The 13,329-nt window shown below is 39.7% G+C and overlaps 1 protein-coding gene and 1 long non-coding RNA gene across 6 annotated transcripts in view; both read right to left on the reverse strand.

Annotated features, from left to right (window-relative positions):
• The window catches only part of RAB6A (RAB6A, member RAS oncogene family), a 100,467-nt gene that overhangs the window by 53,481 nt on the left and 33,657 nt on the right, over nt 1-13,329 (reverse strand). For all 5 annotated transcript variants that reach the window (XR_013403321.1, XR_013403322.1, NM_001261303.1 and 2 more), the window contains 2 exon segments: nt 12,739-12,797; nt 2,104-2,157 (listed from right to left, as the gene is read on the reverse strand). Coding sequence is in view for 3 of the 5 variants with exons in the window: in NM_001261303.1 (NP_001248232.1) it covers nt 2,104-2,157; nt 12,739-12,797 (113 nt within the window). In the remaining 2 variants the exon portion in view is untranslated.
• LOC144334368 (uncharacterized) lies at nt 3,589-7,822 on the reverse strand. Its single transcript, XR_013404120.1, has 3 exons — nt 7,553-7,822; nt 4,567-4,608; nt 3,589-4,437 (listed from the first exon to the last, which is right to left on the reverse strand). It is a non-coding gene; the product is annotated as an uncharacterized LOC144334368 (long non-coding RNA).

Below are 13,329 nucleotides of genomic sequence, written 5' to 3' on the forward strand. Positions count from 1 at the left end.
GAAAGGTTTCACAGAATCAGAAATATGGCTTCCCTTTTTCCCTACCTAAAACCTATTTTAATCCCTATGCCTTCCAGGGTCAAAAAGTAGACTGTTGATGGTTAAACAGAGAAAAAAAAAAAAAAAAAAAAAAACTAAGGTAAATGTCAATGAAAGGAACAGCCTAAGCTATCAGAGTAAAGGAATTAATGCTTCTTTGAAAGCTTCTCTTAAGCTAAAACGTGTCTCTTTCCTATTGGGTCTAGAATACTTTAAAACTGGGTCTTTAACTACTGTGCTTGTATTTGTCCCATACATTTCTCCCCAGAACACATGTGTGTGTGTGTAATGTAACAAAAAGGAGGAAGACCTTTTTGCAGCCCTACATAAAAATTTATCTACTATCTCATATCTATATTACAGGCGCGAGCGTGTGTGTGTGTAATGTAACAAAAAGGAGGGCCAGGCACAGTGGCTCACGCCTGTAATCCCAGCACTTTGGGAGGCCGAGGCAGGTGGATCACAAGGTCAAGAGATCGAGACCATCCTGGCCAACATGGTGAAACCCTGTCTCTATTAAAAATATAAAAATGAGCTGGGCGTGGTGGCGGGCACCTGTAGTCCCAGCTACCTGGGAGGCTGAGGCAGGAGAATGGCTTGAACCCGGGAGGCGGAGCTTGCAGTGAGCCGAGATCACAACATTGCACTCCAGCCTGGGCAACAGAGCGAGACGCCATCTCAGAAAAACAAAAAAAAAGGAGGAATACCTTTTTGCAGACCTACATAAAAATTTATTTACGTACTATCTCCTATCTATATTACAAGAAGAAAAGCCTGAAAACAAGCATCAAGTTCTTGCATCATGACAGAAAGTTGTTTCCAAGCTTTCAATTTTTTTTTTTTTTTTTGAGACAGAATCTCATTCTTGTTGCTCAGGCCGGAGTGCAGTGCTGTGAACTCGGCTCACTGCAACCTCTGCCTCCCGGGTTCAAATGATTCTCCTGCCTCAGCCTCCCGAGTAGCTAGGACTGTAGACACCCACCACCACGCCCGGCTAATTTTTGTACTTTTAGAAGAGATGGGGTTTCACCACGTTGGCCAGGCTAGTCTTAAACTCCTGACCTCAGGTGATTCGCCCACCTCGGCCTCCCAAAGTGCTGGGATTACAGGCGTGAGCCACCGCACCCGGCTGCTTACAAATTTTAAGAAATGACATGCTATATATTAAACCATAAAAGAGAATATTCAGGAAAAAAAAAAACACATAAGAAATAACACTGGAAATAAAATAATGTTTTTGGGTGCAGGTCTCAAAATACTGCATGTAAGATATTCACTATTTAGGTGACAAGAATCTCTTCAAGGGGTAGTGGGCTAGAATACAGATTTTACACTGTATTTAAAGAAAACATTCCAAAGGACGAAAGACAAGAAATCCAACAAATAAATACACATTACTTTTTTTTTTTTTTTTTTTGCAACGGAGTTTCACTCTTGCTGCCCAGGCTACAGTGCAATAGCACAATCTCGGCTCACTGCAACCTCCGCCTCCTGGGTTCAAGTGATTCTCCTGCCTCAGCCTCCCGAGTAGCTGGGATTATAGGCGCCTGCCACCACGCCTGGCTAATTTTTTGTATTTTTAACCGAGACGGGGTTTCATCATGTTGGCCAAGCTGGTCTCAAACTCCTGACCTCAGGTGATCCACCTGCTCCAGCCTCCCAAAGTGCTTGGATTACAGGTGTGAGCCACTGCACCCAGCTCACATTATTTCTTTTTAGTCAGTCACTTTGACATGCATCCTGTCCTGACAAAAAAATACTGAAGTTCACAAATTGAAATCTTATTGAATGCCTCAAGAGTGGTATTTAGAAGGTCTTTAGCAGCTTTAATTTCTTCATAAAAATTCTCCTTTAATTCTCTGTAAAGTTCTTTGTTTTCATTTTTCCAAATCAAGATAACTGCCAAGTACTACTCACTCAGTAATAAGAGTTTTTCTCAACAACTGTAAACTCTCTTTGGTAACTCTGCTAAGTACTTCTTATGGCGACAATCATTGATTATTTTGATCGCAGTTTTCTAACCTGGAATGTTGCAGAAAATTGCACACTGAAAATATTACTCACTGTTCGATCCTCCAAGTACATAGTTTTTGATAAAAAGTCAATGCCAATTGTTGCCTGTAAAACAAAACAAAGAAGTTAACAAATAATAACCGTTTAATGGTGGCCAGCAGTTTAGGATTCAAATGGGATTCATTAATTGTGGAAGAAATAATGAATAAACAAACCAATACAACATAGCCAATTAAGGACAAACAAAACTTCCAGTGATAACAGTTTCCACGTATTCAGCACTTGCTTAATATTAGAGACTGTTTTAAGCCTTTTACATGATCATCTCTAATCTTTATACATTCCTGCCAGGTAGCTTATTCTCATCCCTATTTTTCTCATTTTACAAATAATAAGATAATGGCAACTTTGGTTTAAATATTTGTATTTGAACTTTAGCTTGAATATCTGATTGCTCCCCACTCAGAATGGTGCGTATCTGCCCCAAGAGCAGTTTTATAAAATATTGTTGATATAAACAACTATCTGCTGTCATGACCTCCTACATAGTGGTTTGTCAACTGTCCTGATGACATAGAAAGCCAGAGACTCACAAACATCGTAACTTTCCATAAGACACATGATTTTTCCAATATAAAATAAAAGTCATTAGGTAAGGAAAACAGGTTTTACTGTGTACCACACAATGATAGGTTCCTTCTGTGGTGAAAACACATGTAAAATTCTATTGCCTGGCTGCTATTTTCCCTATCAAGAGAAAATGGTGAAATAATAAGAGAATAGAAAGAAGGCAGACTAGAAAAAAGAGGGAAAAAAAAGTATACAAGTTAAAAAAGAGGCCAAAATTAATTAGGGGAGATAAATAAAAAGAATGGAAGAAAGACAAATGACCCCAGAAAGAGGATGTTGATATGGACTCTATTTTAGAAATTTAATCACCTCATTAATAAACGTTTGTGTGCACATATACTATGTATGTGTGTGTGGGTACATACATACTTTTTCCCTAAATATCTTTGTGCCATATTCCTTAAAACAGAAACTAGTTGAGTCTGTGCATTTAAAATATGAATCACTAAGAATTTTAAGTTCCTAAAAAACAATAAAAAACTAGATCAGAAAAGTGGTCCATCCAGTTGGGGGTTTTATTTCTGTTGGCAGAAAAATAGAATTCTGTGTGTGTCACAGCTGAGTTCTCATGAGATCTGATGGTTTTATAAAAGGATTTCCCCTCTCTTTGTTCTGTGCTTCTCCTTGTTGCTGCCATGTGAAGAAAGACATGTTTGCTTCCCCTTCTGCCATGATTGTAAGCTTCCTGAGGCCTCCCCAGCCACGCAGAACTATAAGTCTGTTAAACCTCTTTCCTTTACAAATTACACAGTCTCGGGTATCTCTTCATTAGCAGCGTGAGAACTAATACACGTGTCTCCTTTAATTTCTCCTGGCAGTGTTTTGTATAGTCTTATGCTGTTTGTTAAATTTGTTCCTAAGTATTTTATTCTTTTCTGAAGCTTCCGCAAATAAAATTTAAATAAAATTTTTCTTTTTCTTTCTTTTTTTTTTTTGGAGACAAGGTCTCACACTCTGTTGCCCAAGCTGGTATACAGGGGTGTAATTTTGGCTCAGTGAAGCCTCAACCCCCTGAACCAAGCGATCCTCTCAAGTAGATGAGACTACAGGTGCATACCACCACGCCCCACTAATTTCTGTATTTTTTTTGCAGAGACAGGGTTTTGCCATGTTGTCCAGGCTAATCTGCAACTCCTAGGTTCAAGAGATCTTCCCCATCTGGCCTTCCAACATGCTGGGATTGTAGGCATGAGCCACTGCGCCCCACCTAAAGATAATATCTTTATATGACAAACCAATGTAATGTTGGTAAGTCTTTACACATTTTTACATATATTCAAGAATGAAAGGTATAGTAAATTATATAAATTATCTACTAAGTGCCAATTTATACACATTGCCTCATTTAGTTCTCATTTATTCGTTCATCCATTATTTATTTAGAGACAGTCTCGCTCAGTTGCCTAGGCTGGAGTGCAATGGCGTGATCTCAGCTCACCGCAATTTCTGCCTCCTGGGTTTGAGCAATTCTAGTGCCTCAGCCTCTCAAGTAGCTGGAATTACAGGCATTCACCACCAAGCCCTGTTAATTTTTTTTTTTTTTTTTGAGACAGAGTCTTGCTCTCTCACCCAGGCTGGAGTGCAGTGGCGCCATCTTGGCTCGCTGCAAGCTCCTCCTCCCGGGTTCATGCCATTCTCCTGCCTCAGCCTCCCAAGTAGCTGGGACTACAGGCGTGTGCCACCACGCCTGGCTAATTTTTTGTATATTTAGTAGAGATGGGGTTTCACCGTGTTAACCAGGATGGTCTTGATCTCCTGACCTGATCCACCCGCCTTGGCCTTCCAAAGTGCTGGGATTACAGGCGTGAGCCACAGCACTCGGCCAAATTTTTGTATTTTTAGTAGAGATGGGGTTTTGCCATGTTAGCCAGACTGGTCTCAAACTCCTGGCCTCAAGTGATCCCCCCACCTCGGTCTCCCAAAATGCTGGGATTACAGGCATGAGCCAATGCACCCAGCTTGCTCATCAAATATTTATTAAGCATGTACTTGCAAACACTGTGTAAAGTACTAGAGATAGAGTGATGAACAAACATGCAGTTGGTCTCTACTCAAATTAGCACACATTTAAAAATCATGTAAACTTGTCTACATTCATCAGAAATATTTATTGAACTCTATTCCTTCCTAATACTGGGGGGGAAAAAAAGAAAGATTTTATTTATTTACTTATTTATTTATTTTTATTTTTATTTTTTTGAGTGACAGACTCTTGCTCTGTTACCCAGGCTGGAGTGCAGTGTGGTGATCTTGGCTCACTGCAACCTCCGCCTCCTAGGTTCAAGCAATTCTCCTGCCTCAGCTTCCCAAGAAGCTGGGACTACAGATGTGCACCACCACACCCAGCTAATATTTGTATTTTTTAGTAGAGACGGGGTTTCACTATATGTTGGCCAGGCTGGTCTCGAACTCCTGACCTCAAGTGATCCACCCACCTCGGCCTCCCAAAGTGCTGGGATTACAGCCGTGAGCCACTGTGCCTGGCAGAAAGAAATATTTATTGATTGCCTACTAGTCACCATCATTAGGAGCTAAGAATCCTGTGGTAAAAGAATAAAAAGCAGACAAGAATCTATGCACAGAGGTTACAGTCTGCTAAGACAGACAAACAATAAGCTAATTAAGTAAAATAGTATGTTAGAGAGTAGCAAAAGAGAAAAAAAACAGGAAAAGGACAATAGAAAATATTATGGTATGGTGTCGATATTTTTAGACAGGATACTCAATAAAGGCTAAGAAAATGACTCTCACCACTCCTACTCACATATCTATATACTGTAAACCAGTACCCTGCATTTCAATATATGAGATTTGGTTTTTTCAGTTACATAAATAAAACACCACAAACTTTATGTATGTCAATTCCTGTACAGTAAATATCTCTAACAAATAGGTTTTTAAAGAAAAAATTGAACTGTTTCTCAAATTCCATATAAACACTTATGCATTTCTCATTCACTCTGACTTAACATGGGATTACTGCATATAGGCTGCAGAAAGTTCACACTCAAGAACAGCTATGTAAAGCATGTAAAACAACAGCAATTCAAAAGGTGATTTCAAAAGCAAAGAAAAAGATATCCCACTGAACACTTCATTTTCTCTTCCATGACAAAAACATTCACTTGAGAATATATTAATTTGAACATCAAAGTACATTTGTTAATATACATAGGCAACATCACAAAGTTGACTAAAAGTAAATTTTGTAATATATAAGTCAAGAACAGTTCTCTCTTCCTCCTCTGAAAATAGCAAACTGTGACTTACAAATTATGCAGCTAGGTAGTACTATAAAGGCTACAATCATTATCATGCTAATATCATGTTTTCCTAAATGTATTTCTTTATAGCACTTTTGACTAGATTAATAAATTGTTTGATTAACTGTTAATTATCCAACTTCTCCCCACTAGAAGTTCCATGAGAGTAAGGTTGGTATGTTTGTTCACTGCAGTATGCTATATACCCAGGATGCAGAATAGTGCCTGGTACATAACAAAAACTCCAGGAAATAAAGAACAATGGAAGTGTTGAGAATGATAAATGCCAGAGAAGATAAGATTTAGCATAGTTAGGGACTGGCTTTTGATAGGAAGAGGGCATTTACTACAGTATAATGGAATGAAAGAGGATTGGTATAAATACTGTTACATATACACAGATGATGTGGTAAGAAAAATTAAAAAGGGCATTCCTGCCTTATACTTCCCATTTGTTTAAGAAGCAAGGTCTTCAAAGTAAGGGTCGAAGAAGAGTGGTAAAAGTGGTAAAGTTCGAGTTTGAGGAGTATAGAGTTAGTATGAAATAGTTACTCCAAAGAGTGCTTGGTAAACTGATAACCTAGTTGACACTAGCAACATTAATGTATTTAAGAACCAATGAGGAGAAATGAGATGACTGGGTTCATAACATGAATTTTGCCAGGCATATGTGATTGAACCAAAGAGAAGTGTATTGGTCTGTTTTCACGCTGCTGATAAAGACATACCCGAGACTGTGTAATTTATAAAGAAAAGGAAGTTTAATGGACTTGCAGTTCCACATGGCTGGGGAGGCCTCACAATCACAGTGGAAGGCGAAAGGTTCTTACGTGGAGGCAGCAACAGAGAATGACAGCCAAGCGAAAAGGGTTTCCTTTTATGAAACCATCAGATCTTGTGAGACTTATTCATTACCATGAGAACAGTATGCCGGAAACCACCCCCAATCATTCAATTATCTTCTACTGGATCCCTCCCACAACATGTGGGAATTATGGGAGTTACAATTCAAGATGAGATTTGGGTGGGGACATAGCCAAACCATATCAAGAGGCTAGAAAGTTAAAGAATTTCCCATGGAGTCTAAGCTAAAAAAGGAGAAAGGTAAGACAGAAGACACAGGATCAGATATTTAAAAACAACATAGAAGGGGTGGGCGTGGTGGCTCATGCCTATACATCCAGCACTTTAGGAGTCCGAGGCAGCCGGACTGCTTGAGCTCAGGAGTTTGTCATCAGTCTGGGCAACATGGCAAGAACCTGTCTCTACTAAAAATACAAAAAAGGCCGGGCACGGTGGCTCACGCCTATAATCCCAGGCCGAGGTAGGCAGATCACAAGATCAGGAGTTTGAGACCAGCCTGGCCAATATGGTGAAACCCCACCTCTACTAAAAATACAAAAATTAGCCAGGTGTGGTGATGCGCACATGTAGTCCCAGCTACTTGGGAGGCTGAGGCAGGAGAATCGCTTGAACCCAGGAGGCAGAGGTTGCAGTAAGCCAAGACTGTGGCACTACACTCTCGCCTGGGCGACAGAGCAAGACTCCATGTCAAAAAAAAAAAAAAAAAGGCCGGGCACAGTGGCTCACACCTATAATCCCAGCACTTTGGGAGGCTGAGGCAGGTGGATCACAAGGTCAGGAGACCAAGACCATCCTGGCTAGCACAGTGAAACCCTGTCTCTACTAAAAATACCAAAAATTAGCCGGGCATGGTGGTGGGCGCCTGTTGTCCCAGCTACGTAGGAAGCTAAGACAGGGGAATGGCATGAACCTGGGAAGCAGAGCTTGCAGTGAGCCGAGATCGTGCCACTGCACTCCAGCCCAGGTGGCAGAGTGAGACTCCGTCTCAAAAAAAAAAAAAAAGAAAACAAAAAGGCATAGTGGTGCACACCTGTAGTCCCAGCTACTCAGGAGGCTGAGGTGGGAGGATCACTTGAGCCTGGGGGGACGGAGGCTGCAGTGAGCCAAGATCACACCACTGCACTCCAGCCTGGGTGGCAGAGTGAAACCTTGTCTTAAAAAAAAAAAAAAAAATAGCCCAGCACTTTGGGAGGCCAAGACGGGCGGATCACGAGGTCAGGAGATCGAGACCATCCTGGCTAACACGGTGAAACCCCGTCTCTACTAAAAATACAAAAAACTAGCTGGGCGAGGTGGTGGGAGCCTATAGTCCCAGCTACTTGGGAGGCTGAGGCAGGAGAATGGCGTAAACCCAGAAGGCGGAGCTTGCAGTGAGCTGAGATCCGGCCACTGCACTCCCACTGGAATAGAAACTATTATAGTAAAAGTACCTGAATTTAAAAATTGGAAGGATACAAGATTGTGGTCTGAGAAGAGAATATATGATTTTTAGAGAAGGTTTGAGATTATGGAAAAGTACAGGAGGCTAGTAGACTGCCTATGTGAACATTATAGTTGTCTAAAATGCCGACAGGTTATAATGAAGATGAGAACTATGAAAACAAGTGCTATTCAAAGAAAGAGAAATAAAACAATCAATGTTGTTCTCAATGGTAAATGGTAATAATCACAAAACAACAGAGCTTGTGGCCAGGCATGGTGGCTTATCCCTGTAATCCCAGCACTTTGGGAGGCTGAGGCAGAAGGATCTCTTGAGCCTGGGTTGAAGATCTAGGCTAGATGGCAAAAACCCATCTGCACAATAAAAATTTTTCTTAATTAGCTGGGAGTGGTGGTGTGTACCTGTAGTCCCAGCTACTTAGGAGGCTGAGGCAGGAGAATCCCGTTAGCTCAAGAATTCAAGGTGGCAATGAGCTATGATCATGTCACTGCACTCCAGCCTGGGCAAAAGAGCAATACTCCATCTCTTAAAAACAAACAAAAAAAAGAATAGTTTTTTTTTCCCCCAAAAAAGAATGGAGTCACCATCCATAGGGATTATGATTCTCACTTTACGGATGTGAAAATATGGATTCTGAAAAATTTAATAATTGATCCAAACCCATCCAACTACTAAATGGTAGAACTAAGACATAAATAAAGGTGCTTCCAACTCTAAGGCTCATTACATAGCTTTCCTAGAAAAGAAATACCCGTGTGTTCATTTTTCAAGAAGATTCAATTCAGAAGCCATATTCCTGAAATAAATACTTCAAAAGAGGAAAAATACATACTAAGAGGATTCAGATTTTAAGATTACCCTAAAAGCTTTCTGAAAAATAAAAATGGTTTGATAATAATCAAGACAGCAGCAGTTAATGAGTGACAGCCTTAATTAGATTAACATTTGCTATATTACAAAGTAATTGAAATCGTTTTTTTCCTTAATCTATAAATGATGATAAATGAAATCAAGTTTTTATGCTAACTACATTATAATACATATAAAATGGATAAGTAGATTAAGAGTAACCTGTTTTCTTTTTTTAACTTAAATTTTTGTTAGTTCATTTAATAAGGCAATTTGAATCTATGCTCCCCAATTGTTTAAAAAAAATCTTTTCAAAGAGTTAATATGGTAAAAGATTTACAATGTGCTGAGTGCCTCAAAGTATTTGCTCTTAAGATTACTAATTTATTCCTTTTAGTTTGTTTGTTCTTTGATTTTTTGTACTGAAGCTGTGTAGGTTGTGAGGGCAGACATCCTTACTTGTTCCTGATCTTAGAAAGCATTCAGCTTTTCATCATTAAGTATATCAGATGTGGCATTTTTATGGATGCTCATTACCATTTAGAAGTTTCCTTCTATTCCTAGTTTGTTGTCGTACGTTTTTATCATGAAAGGCTGCTGGATTTTGTCAAATGCTTTTTATGTGTACATTGAAATGATCACGTGATTTTGTCCTTTATTTTATTCAAATAATGCATTATGTTGATTGCTTTTTGTATATTCCACTTGTTAAATGACACACAAGTCGGGTGTGGTGGCTCAGACCTGTAATCCCAGCACTTTGGGAAGCCAAGGTGAAAGGGTTGCTTGGGCCCAGGAGTTCAATACCAGCCTGGGCAACATAGCAAGAGTCTTTGTTTAAATAGTAACAATAATAATAATAATAACAACAATAATAGAAATAAAAATAATAGTGTATAATCTTTTTTAACATGTTGCTGGATTCAGTTTGATAGTATTTTGTTGATAATTTTTGTGTCTATATTCATAAGCGATATTGGTCTGTAGTTTAATTTTGATATCTCTGGGTTGAGTATTAGAGTAACACTGACCTCACAGAATGAGTTGGGTAGTGTTCTCCTCTATTTTTCATAAGAGTTTTACAAAGTATTGGTGTTCTCTAAATGTTTCACAGAATTGACCAACGAAACTATATGATGCTGGGATTTTCTATGTGGGCAGTTTTTTTAATTACTAATTCTCTCTACTTATTATAGATATATTCAGATCTTCTATTTCTTCTTGAGATAGTTTTAGTAGATGGTGTCTTTCTTGGAATTGGTCCATTTTATCTGTCATCTAATTAGTTAGCATATAATTCTTCACAGCATTCCATCATTACCCTTTTAATTTGTTTTTTTTTTTTGAGATGGAGTCTCACTCTGTCACCAGGCTGGAGTGCAGTGGTGCAATCTCAGCTCATTGCAACCTCCGCCTCCTGGGTTCAAGAGATTCTCCTGTTCTCCTGGCTCAGCCACCCAAGTACCTGGGATTACAGGCGCCCACCATTATGCCTGGCTAATTTTTGTATTTTTAGTAGAGATGCAGTTTTGCCACGTTTGCCAAGCTGGTCTTGAACTCCTGACCTCAGGTGATCCACCCACCTCAGCCTCCCAAAGTGCTGGGATTACAGGCATGAGCCACTGCACCCAGCCAACCCTTTTTATTTCTGTATGGTTGGCAGTAATGCTCCCTCTTTTCTGATTTTAGAACTTGAGTCTTCTTTTTTTTCTTGATCAGTCTAGCTAGTCACTTTTTTTTTTATCTTTTCAAAGAACTGCTTTTGGTTTCATTGATTTCCTCCATTGTTTTTCTGTTCTCTCTTTCATATATTTCTGCTTTAACCTCTATTAGCTTCTGTATTAAGCATGTCTTTTTACTTTCTATAGTTTTGATGTTTTGACATCAGGGTCCTTGCTGACACTGGAGGGACTGCCCCCGCCAGGATTAGCTTTTTCCTTAGAGATAGTAAACTCACCTGTGAGTACTCCTTTCATAGGCAAACCAACAAGTCCAAAGTCAATAACCCAGCACCTCCTCTACAACACTGAGGGCCAATACTACACTGCCCTAATCACCTGGGCCAGGTACTAGACAACTAAGAACAGCCCCTCAACCCCAGAACCCCTGAAATTATCTGAACTAGCTACTCCTAAACCTGCTTACCCTGTCTTGTGTGCCTCTTCCCTTGAAAACCACAATCAACACTTTTGTCCACATTTCCCGAGTCACCTGCCTTTTAACTGACTCAGTGCTTCCTCACGTGGCCCCCTCTGGCATGGCATGCCCTCTCCTCTTGGGATCTGTGAGCATAACAAACTATCTTTTCAATGGCAATCATCTTCTGATCTATTGGCCTCACCATACAGGAATAATGATAAAACCTAAATTTTGGCCGGGCGCCATGGCTCACGCCTGTAATCCCAGCACTTTGGGAGGCCGAGGCGGGCAGATCACGAGGTCAGAAGATCGAGACCATCCTGGCTAACACAGTGAAGCCTCGTCTCTACTAAATATACAAAAAAAAAAAAAAAAAAAAATTAGCTGGACGAGGTGGCAGGCACCTGTAGTCCCAGCTACTTGGGAGGCTGAGGCAGGAGAATGGCATGAACCTGGGAGGCGGAGATTGTGCCACTGCACTCCAGCCTGGGCAACAGAGCAAGACTCCATCTCAAAAAAAAAAAGAAAGAAAAAAAGAAAAAAAAAACTCTCAATTTTAAAATAGTCTCTTCCTTCTGTTTGCTTTGGGTTTAGTATTCTTCAAGTTTCTTAAAGGAGAATGTTAGGCTATTTATTTAATATCTCTTTTCTGTATAGTACTGCTTTAGTTTTATTTTTATTTTTATTTTTTTTTTTTGAGACGGAGTCTCGCTGTGTGGCCCAGGCTGGAGTGCAGTGGCCGGATCTCAGCTCACTGCAAGCTCTGCCTCCCAGGTTTTTACGCCATTCTCCTGCCTCAGCCTCCCGAGTAGCCGGGACTACAGGCGCCCGCCACCTCGCCTGGCTAGTTTTTTGTATTTTTTAGTAGAGACGGGGTCTCACCGTGTTAGCCAGGATGGTCTCGAACTCCTGACCTCGTGATCCGCCCATCTCGGCCTCCCAAAGTGCTGGGATTACAGGCTTGAGCCACCGCGCCCGGCCTACTGCTTTAGTTTTATACCATCACTTTTGGTATGCTGTGTTTTCTTTTTTATTGATCTCAAAGCATTTTCTAATTTCTTTTGTGATTTCATCTTTGACGTTAATTATTTAGGAGTGTATTGTTTAATTTCCACAAATTTGTGAATTTCCTAAATTTCCTTCTGTTAATGATTTTTAATTTCACTATTTATTCTTAATTTCAAGTGTAGATAAAAATGTCACAGAATCTTAGGCTTGGACAAAGTCTATAGAGAATATCCACCATTACTTCTAATGCCATCCTAGATGATATTAGAGATCTATTTCAACACTTTGGAAGAGATGAAATCAAACGATAAAGTATGATTTATCCTAGGACTGGACAAAATCATTTATACATGTATTTATACAGCATTTTACAGATTACAAAAAGTACTTTTACATCCACAACAGCATGTAAAGAAATAATTTTTTTTTAATATCTTGAATATTACTTGTAACACAAAATAGACAACAAATAAATAGGCAAAAACAAAATACCTGATAGGTGTTGTCAAAACTGTCATACATGAATCTGGTGATCAAAGATGTCTTTCCAACTGAAATGAAATGAAAAGATTTGCTCAGTGAACACATTACATTGGGTTCTCAGCAAATTTTTCTACAGAGAACTGCAATTAAAGTCAATGGGAAATATCTGCAATGGTTCTACTAAAAATAATTAAAACCCATATAGCCCCAAGATTGCCAAAATGACTTTCTCCAAACACAGACAACCAATTCCCAATTTAAAAGCACAGGTAAACAGTATATAGTTAAAAGTTGAAAACACTGTTATTATATACTGACATTCTTAATTCACAAAAGGCCAAGTAAGTGTTTACTTGGCCCTAACAAAAAGAATGGAGGCTTAGGTCCACTTCATCTAGCAAATCAAAGTATAATCCCTGGGAGTAGAAAGGCAAAAGATAGAGAGTCTTAGAAAGGGTATGAGGGCTACAAGAACTACACTGTTTAAGAGTGAGAAAAAGTGGCCAGGCGCGCTCGTTGACGCCTGTAATCCCAGCACCTTGGGAGACCGAGGTGGGTGGATCAGGAGGTCAAGAGATCAAGCCCATCCTGGCCAACATG

This window comes from Macaca mulatta, chromosome 14 (assembly GCF_049350105.2).
Source record: "Macaca mulatta isolate MMU2019108-1 chromosome 14, T2T-MMU8v2.0, whole genome shotgun sequence".
Taxonomy (NCBI): domain Eukaryota; kingdom Metazoa; phylum Chordata; class Mammalia; order Primates; family Cercopithecidae; genus Macaca; species Macaca mulatta.